At 55.7% G+C, this 17,358-nt stretch overlaps 1 protein-coding gene across 4 annotated transcripts; it reads left to right on the top strand.

The window, feature by feature from the left end:
* Positions 1 to 144: 144 nt before the first annotated feature.
* Positions 145 to 11,969, top strand: Rgl3 (ral guanine nucleotide dissociation stimulator like 3). 4 transcript variants are annotated; one of them, XM_063228707.1, is made up of 20 exons: positions 145 to 332; positions 928 to 1,041; positions 2,203 to 2,420; positions 2,510 to 2,563; positions 2,737 to 2,948; positions 5,872 to 5,999; positions 6,086 to 6,301; positions 6,589 to 6,692; positions 6,782 to 6,866; positions 7,086 to 7,142; positions 7,246 to 7,332; positions 7,499 to 7,531; positions 7,616 to 7,737; positions 8,788 to 8,883; positions 8,963 to 9,031; positions 9,114 to 9,210; positions 10,155 to 10,283; positions 10,356 to 10,470; positions 10,922 to 11,067; positions 11,521 to 11,969. In XM_063228707.1, the coding sequence occupies exons 1-19, from the start codon at positions 300 to 302 to the stop codon at positions 11,038 to 11,040; spliced, it is 2,088 nt and encodes a 695-aa protein (XP_063084777.1). In that variant the 5' UTR covers positions 145 to 299; the 3' UTR covers positions 11,041 to 11,067; positions 11,521 to 11,969. The 4 variants fall into 4 exon arrangements, with proteins under 4 accessions (XP_063084777.1, XP_063084778.1, XP_063084779.1 ...); XM_063228708.1 differs by lacking the exon at positions 7,246 to 7,332; XM_063228709.1 differs by lacking the exons at positions 145 to 332; positions 928 to 1,041 and adding an exon at positions 1,564 to 1,671 and having other exon boundaries at positions 7,604 to 7,737.
* Positions 11,970 to 17,358: the final 5,389 nt, after the last annotated feature.

The following is a 17,358-nucleotide window of genomic DNA, read 5'->3' as shown; positions in this document are numbered from 1 at the left end:
TCCTCCAATATAGTTCTCGGGGCTCCCAGCAACCGGTGACCCAGGAGAGGCCCCTCCAATGCCGTCCCCGCGAGGGCCTTGCCCACCTGAGCACAGAGGACACAGCGGCCTTTCCCACCTGCCTGGGGACTCGGCGGCTCACAGCTTAGCTCTAGGTCCCTGGGGAGAGAGGCGGGCCCTTCCCGGGGACAGGCTGGGCCCCTGCCAGGGCTCTGGGTCTGGGTCCGCCCTGTCCTGCCCCGCCCCGCCCTTCTCTGCCTCACACCGAGGCGCCACCACGGTGCGGACGGGCGCGGGCCATGGAGCGGACGGCGGGCAAGGAGCTCGCCCTGGTAAGGAGGCCGAGGATCCTGGGTCCCACGTCCCCGGGTGCAGAGATGGGTGCCGACTCCCCAGGGTCTCAGGGCAGACCCTTGGCCCTGACCCAGAGAGGTGGCTGGTTCCCTTTGGGATGGGGATGGGTTGCGTCCCCTGGATGCTTCTGACCTGACACGGTCCGTGAGACTGGACCCTAGCCTGTCCCCAAATACCGCTCAATCTTTCAGCAGCTGGGGGGGGGGGGAGCGCCCCTGTGTCTCCCTTGGGACATGGCCCCGACTGAGGGAAGCGGTTCCTTTCGGGGGTGGGGGAACGCAGTGGAGGTCTCTGAGTGTCTTTGAAGGAGGGATCAGAGACAGATTACGGCTGGACGGGGTGGCCACGCCTGGCATCCCAGCGGTTGGGAGGCTGAGACAGGAGGATCTCCGAGTTTGAGGGCCAGAGATCCTGCCTCAAAAACAAAAATTTAAAGAAAACAATCAGATTCTATGAAACCGGACCCTAGGACGTCCCCCAGATTCCACCCCACGTCCTGAAGACGTGGGAGGACGACTGGGGCACAGAGCACCGTGGCGCAGCCCCAGCGCCCTAAGCCCGCCCTGCGCCCAGGCGCCGCTGCAGGACTGGGGCGAGGAGAGCGAGGACGGCGCGGTGTTCAGCGTGGCTCTGCGGCGGCAGCGCAGCCAGCGCTCAGGCCCGGGAGCAGGGCCCGCGCGCGGCCAGGTGAGCGGGGCGGGGCCCGCGCGCGGCCAGGTGGGCGGGGCGGGGCCTGCGCGCGGCCAGGTGGGCGGGGCGGGGCCTGAGCGCGGCCAGGTGAGGGGGCGGGGCCTGCGCGCGGCCAGGTGGGCGGGGCGGGGCCTGAGCGAGGCCAGGTGAGCGGGGCGGGGCCCGCGCGCGGCCAGGTGGGCGGGGCGGGGCCTGAGCGCGGCCAGGTGGGCGGGGCGGGGCCTGAGCGAGGCCAGGTGAGCGGGGCGGGGCCTGAGCGAGGCCAGGTGAGCGGGGCGGGGCCTGAGCGAGGCCAGGTGGGCGGGGCGGGGCCTGAGCGAGGCCAGGTGAGCGGGGCGGGGCCCGCGCGCGGCCAGGTGGGCGGGGCGGGGCCTGAGCGCGGCCAGGTGGGCGGGGCGGGGCCTGAGCGAGGCCAGGTGAGCGGGGCGGGGCCCGCGCGCGGCCAGGTGGGCGGGGGCGGGGCGGGGCCTGCGCGCGGCCAGGTGGGCGGGGCGGGGCCTGAGCGCGGCCAGGTGAGCGGGGCGGGGCCTGCGCGCGGCCAGGTGGGCGGGGCCGAAGCCCTAGAGCCCAGCTAAGGTCGCCAGGTGCAGCGGGACTGGGAGGGAAGGCAGGGCTGCAGGCCACCAGGTGAGGGTGGACTCCAGGACATGGGTGGGGCCGGGTGACCCGCGCTCGGGCGAAGGCAGACGGGAGGCCCAATGTGGGGAAGCCGCGGTCAGTGGGCCGGAGCTGGAAGCTGCCCCGGAGCGGGGGTGTGGCCAGGGCCTGGCCGCTGAGGCCGGCAGGGGGACTGGGCGAAACCGGGGGGCGACTCTGGGGGTTCACGGGGCGGGGCTTAGGGACTGAGCAGGTGGGGCACGCCTGTCATCCCAGGAGTCTGGAGGCTGAGGCTGAGGATGGCAAATCCCAGCAAGCCGGGCAATTTAGCAACTTAGTGAGATGCTGGCTCAAAGCAGAATAAAAGGGGCTGCAACGCGGCTCAGTGCCCGCCCGCCCGCCCGCCGGGTCGCAGAGGGCGCCGTGGGCTGGCACGTGGGCCCGGCGGATAACAACCCAGCGAGTCCGGAGGAACGGCAAGCTCGGGTGTGCGAGCGGGTCTGGCGGGGCCGGGCTGGAAGCGGGGTGCGGGGCGCTCACTGCCCGTCCCTGTGCCCGCAGCCCCCCGCGGCCGACACCTTCCTGCACTACCGCACCAGCAAGGTGCGGGCGCTCAGGGCGGCGCGGCTGGAGCGGCTGATGGGCGAGCTGGTGTCCGGCGACCGCGAGCAGGACCCGAGCTTCGTGCCCGCCTTCCTGGCCACCCACCGCGCCTTCGTGCCCACCACCTGTGTGCTGCGCTTCCTGCTCCCCCCACCGCCGCCCCCACTGCCTGCAGGGTCAGTAGCCGGGGACCCCTGCGCCCCCAGCCCCAGAGCCCACCCCAGCCTCCTCCTAGCCCACCTGACCGGAGTGACCCTCCGTCCAGGACAGACCGAGAGAAGACCAAGGGACGTGAGCTGAGCCTCAGCAAGAATCTGAGGTTGGTCTTGTCCTCGGACCGCCTGGGCCACCGCATGGGGCACCGGGGCGTGGGGACCCCAAGTCAGCAGTGCTCGGCCTGCAGGCCCGCGGCGGGAGGGGCGCTGGGGCTGGAAGCTCGAAGTGGACAGGTCCGGGTCTCCAGGCCCCGTCTGAGGCTGCCCCTCTGGCCAGGGCTGTGGTGTCCGTGCTGGGCTCCTGGCTCCGAGACCACCCTCAGGATTTCCGAGACCCTCCTGCCCACCCGGACCTGGGCCGCGTCCGGGCCTTTCTGGGCTGGGCTGCCCCAGGGGGTGCCGAGGCTCGAGAGGCGGAGAAGCTCCTGGAAGACTTCTCAGAGGAGACAGATGGAGAGCAGGAAGAGGAGAAGCCCGTGCTGTGGGCAGGTGAGGGGCGCTGGGCACCCAGCCCATTTTGGGAAGCCTTTTCTGTAGCAATCCTCCTGCCTCAGCCTCCCAGAGTGATTACAGGTATGCACCACCCCACTGGGTTTGGGCAAGGTTTTAAATTTTGTGTCCACCTCAGTTTCTCCACTAGAGATGATAGCGCTTTGTCCAGAGTGTCAATATTTGTCTTGATGTTGGGGATTTAGCTCAGCGGCATAAGTGCCTGCCTTGCTAGCGGGTGGTGGTGAGTTCGATCCCCGGTACCGATAAAAAAAAAAAAAAAGAAAAAAAAATTGTCTCCTCCGCCTCTGTGGAAAGTTATGCAGCCTCTGGGCCAATGATCTGGGTTCAAATCCCAGTTTTGGCCTTCAGCTGACTGTGTAAACATGAAGAAGTCACTTCACCTCTTTCAGCCTCAGTTTCCGTACCTGTAAAATGGGAGAGATATCAATATTTACTACTTAGGCCTCTTAATTCATTCAACAAATATCCAACTGTTAGTTCTGGTGATATAACAGCAGCCCTGAGCTCCGAGTTCCCTTAAGACTTCGGCTTAAGAAAGCAGTCAGGGGCTGGGGATTTAGCTCAGTAGCATAAGCACCTGCCTTGCAAGCAGGCGGTTGTGAGTTCGATCCCCAGTACCGATAAAAAAAAAAAAAGCAATCAGTGTGCCAAGCATGGGAAGACACAGGCGCAGGATTAGTACTTAGGAGGCTGAGGCAGGAGGATCACCATAAATTTGAGGCCAGTCTGGGCTACATAGCAGGGATCACAGCAGTGTGTCACTAAACTCTGCTTCATTAATCCTTTATAGAAAAGGTTTGGGATAGGAATCAATACCTACAGATTTCACTCCCAACAGAGTCCCCTCTCACCCTGCGCTCTGCAGCTCTGGCACCCCTTCCTGGTTGATTCCTGGCAGGGAGAGGAGGATCTCATGGTCCGGCCCCTGGCTCTGTCCCACAGCAGGGATTTGCTGCCTGGATAATTGCACCCTGCTTAAAAGTATCAGCTTTCACCATCTGTGCTTCATCTGATCAGTATCACAAAGCACCTAGATCCCTAATCCTCACCCTTTAATCCGAAGATTAAAGGAGCCACACTCCTCCCCGCTGGGCCAAGTAGCAGCCACTTCTGTGGTCCTGGCCACAGAGCCTGCCTGTTATTTATCAAGGTCCAGTCCCTACCTGTTGTCGCGCCTGGTTATAAGGTACTTGTGGTTTCAGGTTTCTATCAGTTGATTCTAAGTCGTTAGAGCTGTGTGATTTAATGTGATAACTTCTAGCCCATGTGACTGTTTCGTTAAAATTACTTTTATGTAAGTGAGCCACACGTGATGGCACCTGCCTGCAATCCAAGTGCTGGGGAGGCTGAGGCAGGAGGATTGCCGTGACCTGGAAGCCAGCTTCGGCCATTTAACGAGACCCTGTCTCAAAAAATCAATGGTAGCAGCATCAAAAACAAAGAACCTTCAGGGTGATCTTTTTTTAATTTTATTTTTTTTCAGGGTGATTTTTAAAGTGTAAACTCACACTTAACAGACACTTTTAGATGACAAGCATTTTTTTTCTGAGACAGGCTTTACGATATGGCCTAGACTCGTTTTGAATTCATGGGTATAAGCCACCCTCCTCCCTCAGCCTCCAGAGCAGCTGTAGGCGGGCATCACGGCCCTTGGTTTGACAAGGACTTCTGTCTCAGAAACATTTCCAGAAAGACCAGCACTACTTAATATTAAAAATGCCCAGTCTGCCAGCTGCGATGGTGCACCCTGTAATCCCTGCACTCGGGAGGCTGAGGCAGGAGGACTGCCATGAGTTTGAGGCCAGCCTGGGCCAGACAGGACCTTGTCTCAATAAAACAAAACCAACCACAACAACAAAGCCCTAAGATTTCCAGGTTGGTGTAGGGTGGCAGAGTATTGCCCACATGTCCAGGGCCATGAGTTCCATCACCAGTACCACAAAAAAGGAAAAAAAAAATGAATTCAGGACCTCGCCCTTGCCAGGAAGGCACTGCACCCCTGAGCTATGTCCCCGGCCCCTAGGCCTCCTGCTTCAGCCTCTGAGTGCCAGGATTGCAGACCTATACCTGGCTTTATGTTTTATTTTGAGACAGGGGCTCATTATTCTAACTTGTGATCCTCCTCCTGCCTCAGCCTCCCACATAGCTGGGATTTTAGATATGTGCCGCTGTACCTGGCAACAAACTAATATTTTGTAAGGACCATCTGTTCTAATTTGAGGTTGGTGATGTTTCCCAGAGCAAATGACATTTACCATTTCCAAACAAGCTAGACTTCCATGCGCGCCCCCCCACCCCCGTCTTCCTGGGACCAGAATAATTTGCTACAAGCAAAATAGATGCAGGGTGCAGAATACAGGAGGTAGGTTGTTCCACCATACAGCGATCAAGGGACGTTTGGAGACCCTGGGGCCCCACCTTCACGGTGCCTAGGCCTCCCTTACCTTAAGACAAGAGCTGAATTTCCAAACCGTCCTCTAGGCGGCGCCACCAGTAACTCCCACTATGGAAAACCATTCCTGTTTATTGAACACTATTGTTTGTCTGTATGTTTGTTTGAGACAGGGCCCCGGTATGTAGTTGCGACTGGTCTTGAATTCACAGCGATCCTCCTGCCTCAGCCTCCTGAGTGCACTGGAATTACCCGCGCGCATCATGACGCCCAGCTTCCTATTTTATTTGCTTTTGTAGCAACATGACTTGAACTCAAGGCCTCTGCGCTGAGCTACATGCCCAGAACTTTCCTTATTTATTTTGAGATAGCATCTTGCCAAGTAGCTAAATTTGGGCCCGCACTTGTGATCCTCCTGCCACAGCCTCCCACATAGCAAGGGTCACAGCCATGCACCACACCCTACTGGGCTCCAGTCTGAGATGTTTAACTCTGTCCAACACTCAGGACCTCCCAGGGCCGCCCAGCCCCCTACTCCAGACCCTCCCGAAGGCTTCCCAGAAGAGGAGGAAGGTCCCGAGCTCCTGGACTTCAGCGTGGACGAGGTGGCGGAGCAGCTGACCCTCATGGACGCGGTGGGGACCCCGACGGTGGCAGGTTGGGGTGGGGTGGATTGGGGTGCAGGTCACACTGAGGACCCCTCCCCCTTCCCGCCCCCCAGAAACTCTTCTCGCGGGTGCGGCCCTGCGAGTGCCTGGGCTCCGTGTGGTCGCAGCGGGACCGGCCGGGGGCCTCCGGCGTCGCCCCCACGGTGCGCGCCACGGTGGCCCAGTTCAACGCGGTGACCGGCTGCGTGCTGGGCTCGGTGCTCGGGGCGCCCGGCCTGGCAGCCCCGCAGAGGGCGCAGCGCATAGAGAAGTGGATTCGGATCGCCCAGGTGCGCGCGGGGGCGGGGCCAACGCAGCGACTGGCCAATGAGAGTCCGTGGTGGGAGGAGCCTGAGGCGGGCGGGGGGGGGGGGGTAGAACGGGGTCTACCCAGCACTGGGGAGGCTGAGGCAGGAGGATTGCTGAGTTCGAGGCCAGCCTGGGCTACATGAGTTCAAGGTCAGCCTAAAGTGCATAGCGAGATCCTTTCTGAAGAAAAAAATAAGTCACAGGAGCTAAGGTGGTGGGTGCGGGGGTGTCAGGTAGGGGCGTAATGAGCAGCCCCACCTCACCCCAGCGCTGCCGGGAGCTGCGGAATTTCTCCTCCTTGCGCGCCATCCTGTCGGCCCTGCAGTCCAACCCCATCTACAGGCTTAAGCGCAGCTGGGGGGCCGTGAGCAGGTGAGCCAGGCCGGGGACAGCGGGGCCACCGCATCCCGCTCTGACCGGCCAGCCACGGGGCCCCTGACCATGCTCTTCTCTCTGCCCAGGGAGCCACTCTCCACTTTCAGGAAGCTTTCACAAATTTTCTCGGATGAGCACAACCACCTCAGGAGCAGAGAAATTATCTCCCAGGTACAGATGCACGGTGGAGCGTCCCGGGCCCGGCTGGCTCAGAGCTTTCAGTCCTCCTGCCTCGGCCTCCCAGAGTGCCGTGAGGACGGGGGTGCGCCACCACGGCCAGTCTGGCTTGTGATTGTTGGAAGTGAGATGCGGTCATATGGACGGTCTCAGGCACCACTGGGAAGGGACAGGGGACACCCCGGGGCCACTCAGTCCTTCTCTTCCCCTCAGGAGGAGGCCACAGAGGGACCCCAAGAGGAGGACAGTACCCCAGGATGCCTCCCCTCAGTGAGTGCCGGGGTTGGAATGGGAGACCAGGTGTCTGGGGTGGGACACGTGGGGTGATGGGGTCCGTGATGGCCAGAAGTGACCAGCGCTCTGGGGGCTGCAGAAACTGCCCTCAGGTCTTGTTCCCTACCTTGGCACCTTCCTCACGGACCTGGTCATGTTGGACACAGCCCTGCCAGATGTGCTGGAGGTGTGACCCCGACCCCTGACCCCTGACCCTTGACCCTGGCCCTTGGCCCTGCCTCACACTCCCAGCCCCCAGCCCCTCAGCACAGCTCACTCTGGGCAACCCAGCACTTGACCTTGACCCTTGACCTGGGGGGGGAGACTCCAGTTCAGACCAACTTTGCCCCCAGGGGGACCTCATCAATTTTGAGAAGCGGAGGAAGGTGAGTGGGGAGCAGGGTGGGTAGGCATGGGGTCCCCAAGGGTGGGGATGGGATGAGGTGGAGCCTCAGCAGCCACCTCTTCAGGAGTGGGAGATCCTGGCCCGAATCCAGCAGCTTCAGCGCCGCTGTCAGAGCTACGGCCTGCATCCCTGCCCGCCCATCCTGGCCGCCCTGCGTGCCCAGCGCCAGCTCAGCGAGGAGCAGAGGTGACCTCCCTGGGCCCAGCCCCCACCACACATCTATCCAGCTCCTGCCAGGGCCTCTTCCACCCTGACCTTGGCTTCTGCATCCACCTGCCCTCCGGGTCCTGGTGATCCTCCTGCCTCAGCCTCCTCAGGGCTTGGATTACTATCTACAGGCGTGCACCACCATGCCTGGCTCCCGCCTGACATTCTGACTTCAACCTGTAATTTTCCCAACTGTTCTCTGATCCCCTCAGACCAACGATTGCCCTTGAGACCTCCTTCATCTAAATCAGTCTCTGTCTCTCCTTTTTATTTGTGTGGTGCTAGGATGGAACCCAGAGCTTTTGTACTAAATGACTTCCCTGACCTTTTTTTTTTTTTTTTTTTTTAAATTTTGAGATGGTCTTGCGAAGTTGCCCAGCCGGGCTAGAATTTGCAATCCTCCCGCCTCAGCTTCCTTTATGGGCATGGTCTACCGTGCTTGGCCCCATCTGAATGTCTGCTCCCCAGTCCTGAGTAATGACTGTCACATTACAGTTTATTGGCCACCCGAGTCAGCTCCCCCAACACTGGCTTCCACTCTGTGGGATCTGGACCTGCAGCGTAGACGCCATCCATTACCTAGCCCTGAAATGTCCTTGTGGTGGTTTTGAGACAGGGTTTCCCTGTGTGGTTCAGGTTGGTCTTAAACTGGCACTCCTGCCTTGGCCTCTCAAAAATACTGGGGTGACAGATGTTTGCCACCAACCTGGCCTTGAACTCTGTTGGTTTGGTTTGAGACGAAGTTTTCACTATGTAGCCCAGGCTGGCCTCAAACTCTTGGAGATCCTCCTGCCTCGGCTTCCTGAGTGCTGGCATGACAGGCATGTGCCGTGACGCCGCGGTGCCTTGAACCTTAATCCGGGCCCCATTAGGCTCCTTAGCGCCCCCAGTGGCTGCTCATGAGTCGGCAGCCCTAAGGGACCCGGAGGCCTCTGCGGGTCCCCTGGCCTGGGGACCTGACTCCCCCTGGTTCTCCCCTCCCCCATGCTCCCGGCCGCCCTGCGGTCCCCACACCCTCCGACGCCCCAGCTACCGAATGTCCCGCGTCATCGAGCCTCCCGCCGCCTCCTGTCCCAGCTCCCCGCACATCCGGCGTCGCATCAGCCTCACCAAGCGGCTCAGTGCGTGAGTCTCGGGGTGCGTGGGGGTGAGGTGGGGGCGCTGCCCCCCAGGCCGATCTAAGCCCGGCTGTCCCCATCTTCAGGAAGCTGTCCCGGGAGAAGAGCGCGCCCCCCGGTGGGAGTCCCGGGGACCCCTCATCGCCCACCCCCAGGTGAGCCTCCCAGGTGGGGACGGGCGTAGAGAGCAGGGCCAGGAGCGGGGCGGCCACCCCAGTCGGCTCTGCGTGTCCCCAGTCTGCCCCCAGCGTCCCCCCCATCCAGTCCCGGAGCCAAGGACCCTCCTGCCGGAAGTCCCCCCAGCTCTCCAGGCCCCCTGAGCTCCTGCAGCAAGGTATCCGGGTGGCTTGTGTGTGACTGCGGGACTGAGTGTGTATGTGTGTGTGTGTGTGTGTGTGTGTGCGCGCGCACAGGACAGCAGCTCAGGTGTGAAAATGGGTCAGCACCCGCCAGGGACACTGTCGCTCTTTATGTATTTATTTATTTATCTATTCTGTGGCTCTAGGGACAGAACCTTGAGCCCCTACATCAAGCTCCGTCCCCAGCCCTTTAAAAAATGTTTTTATTTTGAACCCGCCACTCACTAAGTCTTGGAAGTTGCCCAGGCTGAGTTCAGACTTGTGACCTTCCTGCCTCAGCCTCCCAGAGTGCAGAGATGTCAAGCCAGTGCCACCACTCCCAGTACAACCCCTGCTTTCTCAAGGCCACCCACAAGAATACCCACAGGGCAGGGCTGGGGTTTTCACTGACATCATCGTGAGTGGCCGGGGCTGCGGCACGTGTGTGTAAGCTGCTTCTTGCTCCACGCCCAGAATTTCTTGTGCTAAACGTGGGTTTGTGTGTGTGTATACCTGGACCTGGCCCGCGTTTGGCTCTGTAACCCCAGCTGAGGTATCTGTGTGGTCTGAATGGGTGTCTCTGGGGCCCCTGAACTGCATGCGCTGGGCCCTGGGTGTGTGTGGGGGGGGGGGCCTGTGTTTTCACAGGATTCTGAACACACCTAGATAGACCAGTGTGATCTGGGCTTGGTGGCACAGGTCAGTCCTCCTAGTGCTCTGGCAGGCGGAGGCAGGAGGATTGCAAGTTCCAGCCCAGCCCGGTCAGCTTAGTCATTTAGTGAGGGCCTGGCTCCAAGTAAAAGATACAAATGGCTGGGGATGCAGCTCAGTGCAAAGGCCCTGGGTTCCATCCCCAGAGCACCACAGAATAAAACCATGGGGGTGGGGCCTGCGGTCCCCACTCCTCAGCACCTGTGCCCTGTGCCTCCACCACCTGCAGCTGCCCCTGAGCCTGGACCCGCCCGGCCCCCGGGCCTCTGCGTTGCTTCCTGCAGAGCAGAGCTCCGAAGCACGCATCATCCGAGTGAGCCTCGACAACGACCACGGGAACCTGTACCGGAGCATCCTGGTGAGGCGCTGGGGTGCCGGGGGAGCCCCAGCCCTGGGCCCCGACGCAGCTCACCCCCTGGCCCCCTTCCAGCTCACCAGCCAGGACAAAGCCCCCGGAGTGGTCCAGCGTGCCCTGGAGAAGCACCATGTGCCCCAGGCCGGGGCCCGAGCCTACCAGCTCCTCCAGGTCCTCCCTGGGGACAGGGGTGAGCAGGGACGGCTTGAGATGGGGCTGGGGGACAGTGGGGAGGGCGAGGTGTGTCTGGGTCGAGGAAGGAGCCCAGTGTTACCTGTGCTCGAGGTTCCTGCACAGACTTATGGGTAAGAAGCAGGTGGGGGGACCCAAGGGATGAGGATGTGGGCGTCACTTTACGAGCTCACCGTGAGGACGGGCAGAACCAAGAAGATGCCCTGGGGCTTTACGCCGCGGTGAGGTTGTCTAGGATCAGATGAGAGCAGGAGAGGGTTCGGTGGCACGTGCCTATGATCTCAGTGCTCGGGGAGGCTGAGGCAGGAGGCCCGAAAGTTTGAGACCAGCCTGGGCTACACAGTGAGTTCAAGGGGGCTATACATGTTCAGTGTCCATATAACAACCACAAGGTTGTGCATGTGGGAAATTGGCTAACCACCTTCGTCTCCAATTCTGCTTCCGCCCAGAGCTTCTGATTCCTGACAATGCCAATGTCTTCTACGCCATGAGTCCGGCCGCCCCTGGTGACTTTGTGCTACGGCGGAAGGAGGGGGCTCGGCCGGCAGGCTCTGTTTCCCCAACCTGAGGAAGCCTTCTCCTCCTGCCGCCCAGGGTACTGTGCCTTCTGTCACCATGCGGGGAGCCTCTCCTGGAAGGCCACCCCCAGTGGAGGCCTTGTGTGCTGTGCTTGTGACACCCACCCCGCTTTGGCCCACTGGAGGCCAGCACTGATGCCTTGAGCATTAGATCTCTATTTCAAAGACATTAGTCCTCACTGTGGCTGCCATAACAACAAAAATAAAAAGCAAACTGGGAGTCCTAAGAGAGGGATTGAACCCTGGTGTGATGGTGCACACCTGTGATCCAGCCCTCAGAAGGCTGAGGCAGGAGGATCCCAGAGAGTTAGAGGCCAGCCCAGGCTACCTAGCAAGACCTTTTCACAAAAAAGCAAAATCAACCACAACAAAAGGATAGAATGGGCCAAAAGACCTCATTCTGCACACAGGGCCAGGATTTCCTCCCCACAAGATTCTGAGGGCAATTTTTTTCCCTGCTATATATATAGGAGAGAATTGAAAACTGGATCAGAGACAAATAACTTCACAACTCAGGAGTCCAGAACATCTTAGCAGGATTCGTTGCTGTCTCAGCCCTGATTTGCGCTGACAGTGACACTGTCCATTGTCCCCTCATAGCCGATCGCCTTCTGAAGTGGATGTACTGTAAAAGCCACATTTCCTAACTGCCCCCCAAAGAGATGAAGGACCGCCCCGTAAGATATCAAAGGAAGGAGCCCCACAGCCTGCCCTTGAAGGGCAGCTCTGTGTGTCCTGTCCTGCTGCGTCCCTTTCCCTTCCTGCCGCGAGGAAGGAAGATGAGGAACGGATCACCGCGGCTTCTGTGGTCCCTCATTCTCTAACGGAGCAGCAACCTGGAAGGAGCCTGGGCCTCCGCAACTATGGAGCTTGCTGTCACTTGGCGTGTTACCTAAGAAATAAACTCCATCTCACTAAAGCCACTATTACTCGGTTCTCTGGGACAGTTACCAAGTGAACTTCGTTTGAAACAGGGGCTTGCTGTGTAATCTAGACTGATCTCAAATTTGAGATCCTCCTGCCTCAGCTTCCAGGGTGCTGGAATGCACAGACCTGTGCCCACCACAGAGTTTAAGGTTTTGGGCCGGGGATTTAGCTCAGCCACATAAGTGCCTGCCTTGTAGGCACACGGTCATGAGTTCGACCCCCATACCCCCCAAAAAACGATGTTTTTTTTTTTTTCCTTTCTATCGGTACTGGGGATCGAACTCACGACTGCCTGCTTCCAAGGCAGGGGCTTATGCCACTGAGCTAAACCTTCAGCCCCAAGATGTTTTAATTTATATAGTTCCCCTTCCCCACCAGACCACAATGCCAGACTCGCATCCCAGCACTTCCGCCCGCCCATGCGGAGGCCGCCATTCCCACCAGCTCCCGCAGGTTCCCATTGGACGAGCTTGGGTCATGTGCCCATCTCTGAACCAATCATTGTGTTTGGAAGCATGCGAAGTATGGATTGGGGCCCCATGCTCACTCCTGGACTTGCAAACTTCACGTCACACAGGGGGCAGGTTATCACAGAGAAGATTCCTATTGGGGAAGCTTGGGTCACATGTATATCTTTGAACCAATCACTGTGTTTGGAGGAATTAATATGCAAATTGGATGGCCCATGCTTTTGCCTGGCAAACACACTTCATAGCGCAGGTTAGGGTCTGAAGAATCATACAAGTAAAAATTAAATGAAGGTGAGCGTGCCAGGTGAAGGTAGCCGGGTGAGGCGTGCATGCCTGTAATCCCAGCACTTGGGAGGCTGAGGCAGGAAGATTACCTTGAGTTCAACACCAGCCTGAACTACATAGTGAGACCTTATCTCAAAAAACAAAAAGATGCTGTCACTAGTAGGAGAAACTTGAGTGTATGCATATAAAAAAATATGGTTCTAACTGTGGAAATCAGTGTGGAGATTCCTAAAAAAACTAGGACTAGAGGTCCCATTCAACCCAGTTATTTCTCTTCTGGGTATTTTCCCAAAAGAATTAAAAATATCATACCACAGTGATGTATGTGCACCCATGTTTATAAGCAGCACAGTTTGTAATAGCTAGTTGGAAATAATCTAAATACCATCAACTGAGGAGTGGATTAAAAAGATGTGGTATTTTTATACAATGGAGTACTACTCAGCCATAAAGAAGGATAAACTGGAAACCTAGGTAAATGGATGTATATTGAGAACATAATCAGTAAGATAAATAAGACACACATATGTAAACATTTCATTAGTGTGAGAACCTAAAAGAAAAAACATGTATGTATATAAGATAATAGTTAAGATAGTTACACTACTGATGTCTCTGAGTTCATTGAAGAGAAAGATTTGTGCTGGTATTGTTCGGACAGTTGAATGCAGATGTCTGTGCTCTGGGTGAATGATTTGGGGATGACAGTGTACAATGTAGGTACCATTGTTGCCCCCTGCTTGACATTTGGAAATTTTGTTGTAGTTTTTTTTTTTTCTTTTCTTCTTTTTTGAAATTTTATCCTTCAAATAAAATGGATGGGGGGAAATATGCCTCTAAATTTTGTCCGTGGAAATGTAATGGGCTGTGCTCAGGTACTATCTGGTGTAGAAGAAATAGAAGAATGATGCACTACAGAAGGTCTTGCAGAAGATGGATGGCGGTCCTGCCCCTTCCCTGGGTTGCCTTTCTCTGCTATGTGTATTAAGACCATTTGAATGTAACAGCATCCTACTAGAACAAGCCGAAGTAAGTTCAGTAGGCCCGGTTCCTACAAGGATCTCACTGTGTGCCACCCTGACAACCTCATCTACCCCTCGCCTGCCCGGTTTGAATGGGACCCGGGAAGCGCTGAGCTGTATCTGCAGCCCTTTTTTCTTTTATTTTGTGACAAGGTCTTGCTGAGTTGCCCGGGCTGGGTTTGAACTTGTGATCTTCCTGCTTCAGCTTTCTGAATAGCTGGGATTACAGGATAATAATAATAGATTATGGATCGGGCTTATCTCTCATTTAGCTTTCACTAGAGCCTGTTTTATGCCCATTTTTTCCATGAACTGAGATTATTGTGGTTTAAATTCTTTTTTTTAAAAATCGGTTCCGGGGATCAAACTCACGACCACGCGCTTGCAAGGCAGGCGCTTATGCCGCTGAGCTAAATCCCCAGCCCCCGTGGCTTGAATTCTTGATTAACCAAGTAGTAAGAGCCTGGGGTTTAGACCTGGATAGTGTAACTCCAGAGCCTGTGCATATAGCAGTGGAGGTAAATTTGACTCAGAATTAGAACTGGTTCCTTTGTTTCTGTAGCTCAGTGCCAATGACCGAGGAAGACATTCTCACTGATTTTATCTTTGCTGCTTTTGAGACAGGGCCAGGCTTTGCGGGTAAGCTAGCCTCAAACTTGAACGACTCTTCTGCCTCAGCCTTCGTAGTGCTGGGATTATAGACACTTGTGATCACACCTGGTGCTGAAAATTATTAAAAAGAGGCAAGCCAGGCCTGGTGGCTCATGCCTGTCATCCCAGCACGTGGGAGGCTGGGGCAGGAGGATCATTGTGAGTTCGAGACCAGCCTGGGCTACAAAGTGAGCTCAAGGCCAGCCTGAACCATACAGAGCAATAGTGGCCAACCTCTGACGTGTGGTATAGAGCTGCTCCTACCTCTGGAAGCTCTAAAAGCTTCCCCATCCCTGATGCAGTGAGGCCCTGTCTTAAAAAAAGTCTCAAGATTGAAGCACATTGACTTCTGTGGGTCACATGTACACCATGAGCCAATCACTGTGTGCAAGGGAAATGGTGTTCTCTGATTGGCTAGCCTAAGACAGGTTCTCTGATTGGCTAGTCTGGCAGAGGGGAGAGACCAAGTAACCATCCCCTAAGACAGACGTGCACAGCAGTTTAAGAAACACAAATGTAGGCAGAAATCATTTTTAAATCTCCTAAGGGAAACATCACAATCAAGATACTGTATTTTACAAACAAAAGACTATGAGATATGATCAAGATATATGGTGGGTGTTTAGATTTAAAAGCGTTTGTTACAGTGAAAGACACATTGCTATTAATTTTCCTTCTATGTACGGCCCCTTACTTTGAAGGCACTTGTCCCGTGGCTCTTCCCACTTCCCACAGCAGATCTGGAAGTGCTATTTCCTGAGTGTCTTTAACTGAGTTGTCCTGGCTGCCTCCACGTCCTGAACTGATTCAGAAAGCCTTTCTTTCTTTTTTTTTTATGGGTACCAGGGATCAAACTCGCGACCACCTGCTTGCAAGGCAGGTGCTTATGCTGCTGAGCTAAATCCCCAGCCCCAGAAAGCCTTTTTTTTCATGATCATTTTGACTTTGGGGAAGAGCCAAAAGTCAAACGCTGTCAGATACATCTGGTGATAAGGACACATGACCATGTTTGTTTTGTTCTGTTTCTGTTTTTTGTTTTTTTGAGACAAGGTCTCGCTATGCAATCCAGGCTGGCCTTGGGCTCACTTTGTAGCCCAGGCTTGTCTCAAATTTACAACGATCCTCCTGCTTCAGCCTCCCAAATGCTGGGATTACCGAAGTGCACCACCTCACCCAGCTGTGGCCCTGTTTTTATCTGACAGAAATTTTCATAAAGATTTGATCAAAAACATGGTGAATGTTTAAATTTCTAAATGTGTTATAGTAAAATACACATAGTCATTAACCCCCCTTGAAAACTACAATATAGCCAGAGACATAGCTCAGGGGCACACGCTCCTGTCAGGCAACGGCAAGGTCCTGAGTTCGATCACTGGTACCAAAAACCAAAATGCTACAAAGCTTTCCCTTACTTTGAACACAGGTATCACATTGTTCCTGGAAACTGGTCTTTCACTGAAATCACTTGTTTTTTCTTTTTCTATTTTTTTTACTTTTATTTGAATTTATTTTACATTTCACTTAACCCTGCGCCATAAATTTTGGCTTCTTCAGTTCTTCTGGTATGTTCCTTTTTTTTCTTCTGTGCAACTTCCTCCTCTGAGTTAGAAATAATTTGTTCCTCTTCAGTGAGGATCATGGCAGTGCGGCGGGGCAGCTCATGTCCGAGTGAATCCGGCCTTGAGCTTGGTAAATACAGCGCTACATCTCAGGTGCTCGTTCACCGGGCTGTGTTCAATGACCTGAGAATCTACATCCAAACCCTTAAACTCAGCATCTCTCTCTATATTTAAGTTTTTGCAGCACAACTTCAGCACTCTCTCTGGGCCTGGGCTCACCTAGCTCCAGCCCCGAGACACTAGGATGACACACATGGCTCCTGTAAGTGAGGTGACATCCTTCAGAGGCTTGATGACCTCTCAGCTACGCACACTCTCCAGGGCCTAAGCAGTTTTGCAGATGTTCTTAAAAGTGCTCACGAAGATTTGAGTCTCTCGATTTGCTTGATTTTGTGGGGTTTTCTGGGTCAAGAGTAGCAAACCATTTTCACAATTCACCTTAGCCCGCTCAAAGAAAGAAGAGTCTGTAATCTCATTTCTTTTTTTGTTTTTTCTTTGGAGAGAGGGCCTCACTATGTAGCCCATGCTAGTTTCAAACTCGCAAGGACCCTCCTGCCTCAGCCTCCCGAGTGCTGGGATTACAGGCTGGTGCCACCATGCCTGGCTCAATCTTTCTTTCTTTCTCTTTCTCTTTCTTTGTTGTTGTTGTTGAGACAGGATTTTTTTTTTTTTATCAGTACCGGGGATCAAACTCATGACCACCTGCTTGCAAGGCAGGTGCTTTTGCTGCTGAGCTAAATCCCCGGCCCTGAGGCAGGATCTTGCTAGGCAGTTCAGGCTGGCCCTGTACTCTCTATGGAGCCCAGGCTGGCCTCAAACCTTGTTCTTACCTCCTCAGCCTCCCAAGTGCTGGGCTTACCGGTATGCACCACCACAGCTAGCCGGTCATTTCTTGCTTAACTGAAGCGTTTATTCTATCTTTCCATCACCTTGTGCACGTCCCAGTAGCTCGGGTGGGCACTGGTGTACAACAGTTAACATCTTCTGTGACTTCGAAATAGTCGTGTTTATTGTTTTATTTCCTGACTGGGGAGAGATGCTGATTAGCAGGATATTATCAGTAGCTTACATTTTTGAAATGCTTGCTATGCACCAGATTTTACAGATGAGAAGACTGCAGCTCCGATAAGCGAGGACACAGGTCCAGGGTCACGTAGCAAAAAAAAAAAAAAAAAAGGAAGAAAGAAAAGAATAAAAACGGTGTCACTTTGTGTAAGGTGCAAGTGAATCCATTCCCCTCCACTCCGGGACCGTCGGGCCCAGGAGCGCCCCCGCCCCTCCCGGGGCGCTTATCGCCGCCCGGGCTGCTGCAGGCCACGCCCCTGGGGGAGGGC

The sequence above is a fragment of the Cavia porcellus genome, unplaced genomic scaffold, assembly GCF_034190915.1.
Source record: "Cavia porcellus strain 051 isolate PalLab524CR breed Dunkin Hartley unplaced genomic scaffold, mCavPor4.1 scaffold_17, whole genome shotgun sequence".
In the NCBI taxonomy this organism is placed as follows: domain Eukaryota; kingdom Metazoa; phylum Chordata; class Mammalia; order Rodentia; family Caviidae; genus Cavia; species Cavia porcellus.
The sequence above is the reverse complement of the archived record's forward strand: the minus strand, read 5'-3'. Positions and strand labels throughout refer to the sequence as shown.

Bases quoted from the DNA above. Each gene is read 5' to 3' on its own strand.
- Rgl3 (XM_063228706.1), top strand. From the start codon at position 1,984: ATGCTGGCTCAAAGCAGAATAAAAGGGGCTGCAACGCGGCTCAGTGCC. The intron at 6,302-6,588 runs GTGCGCGCGGGG...ACCTCACCCCAG, and splicing joins AGTGGATTCGGATCGCCCAG to CGCTGCCGGGAGCTGCGGAA. The intron at 10,284-10,355 runs GTGAGGCGCTGG...GCCCCCTTCCAG, and splicing joins ACCTGTACCGGAGCATCCTG to CTCACCAGCCAGGACAAAGC.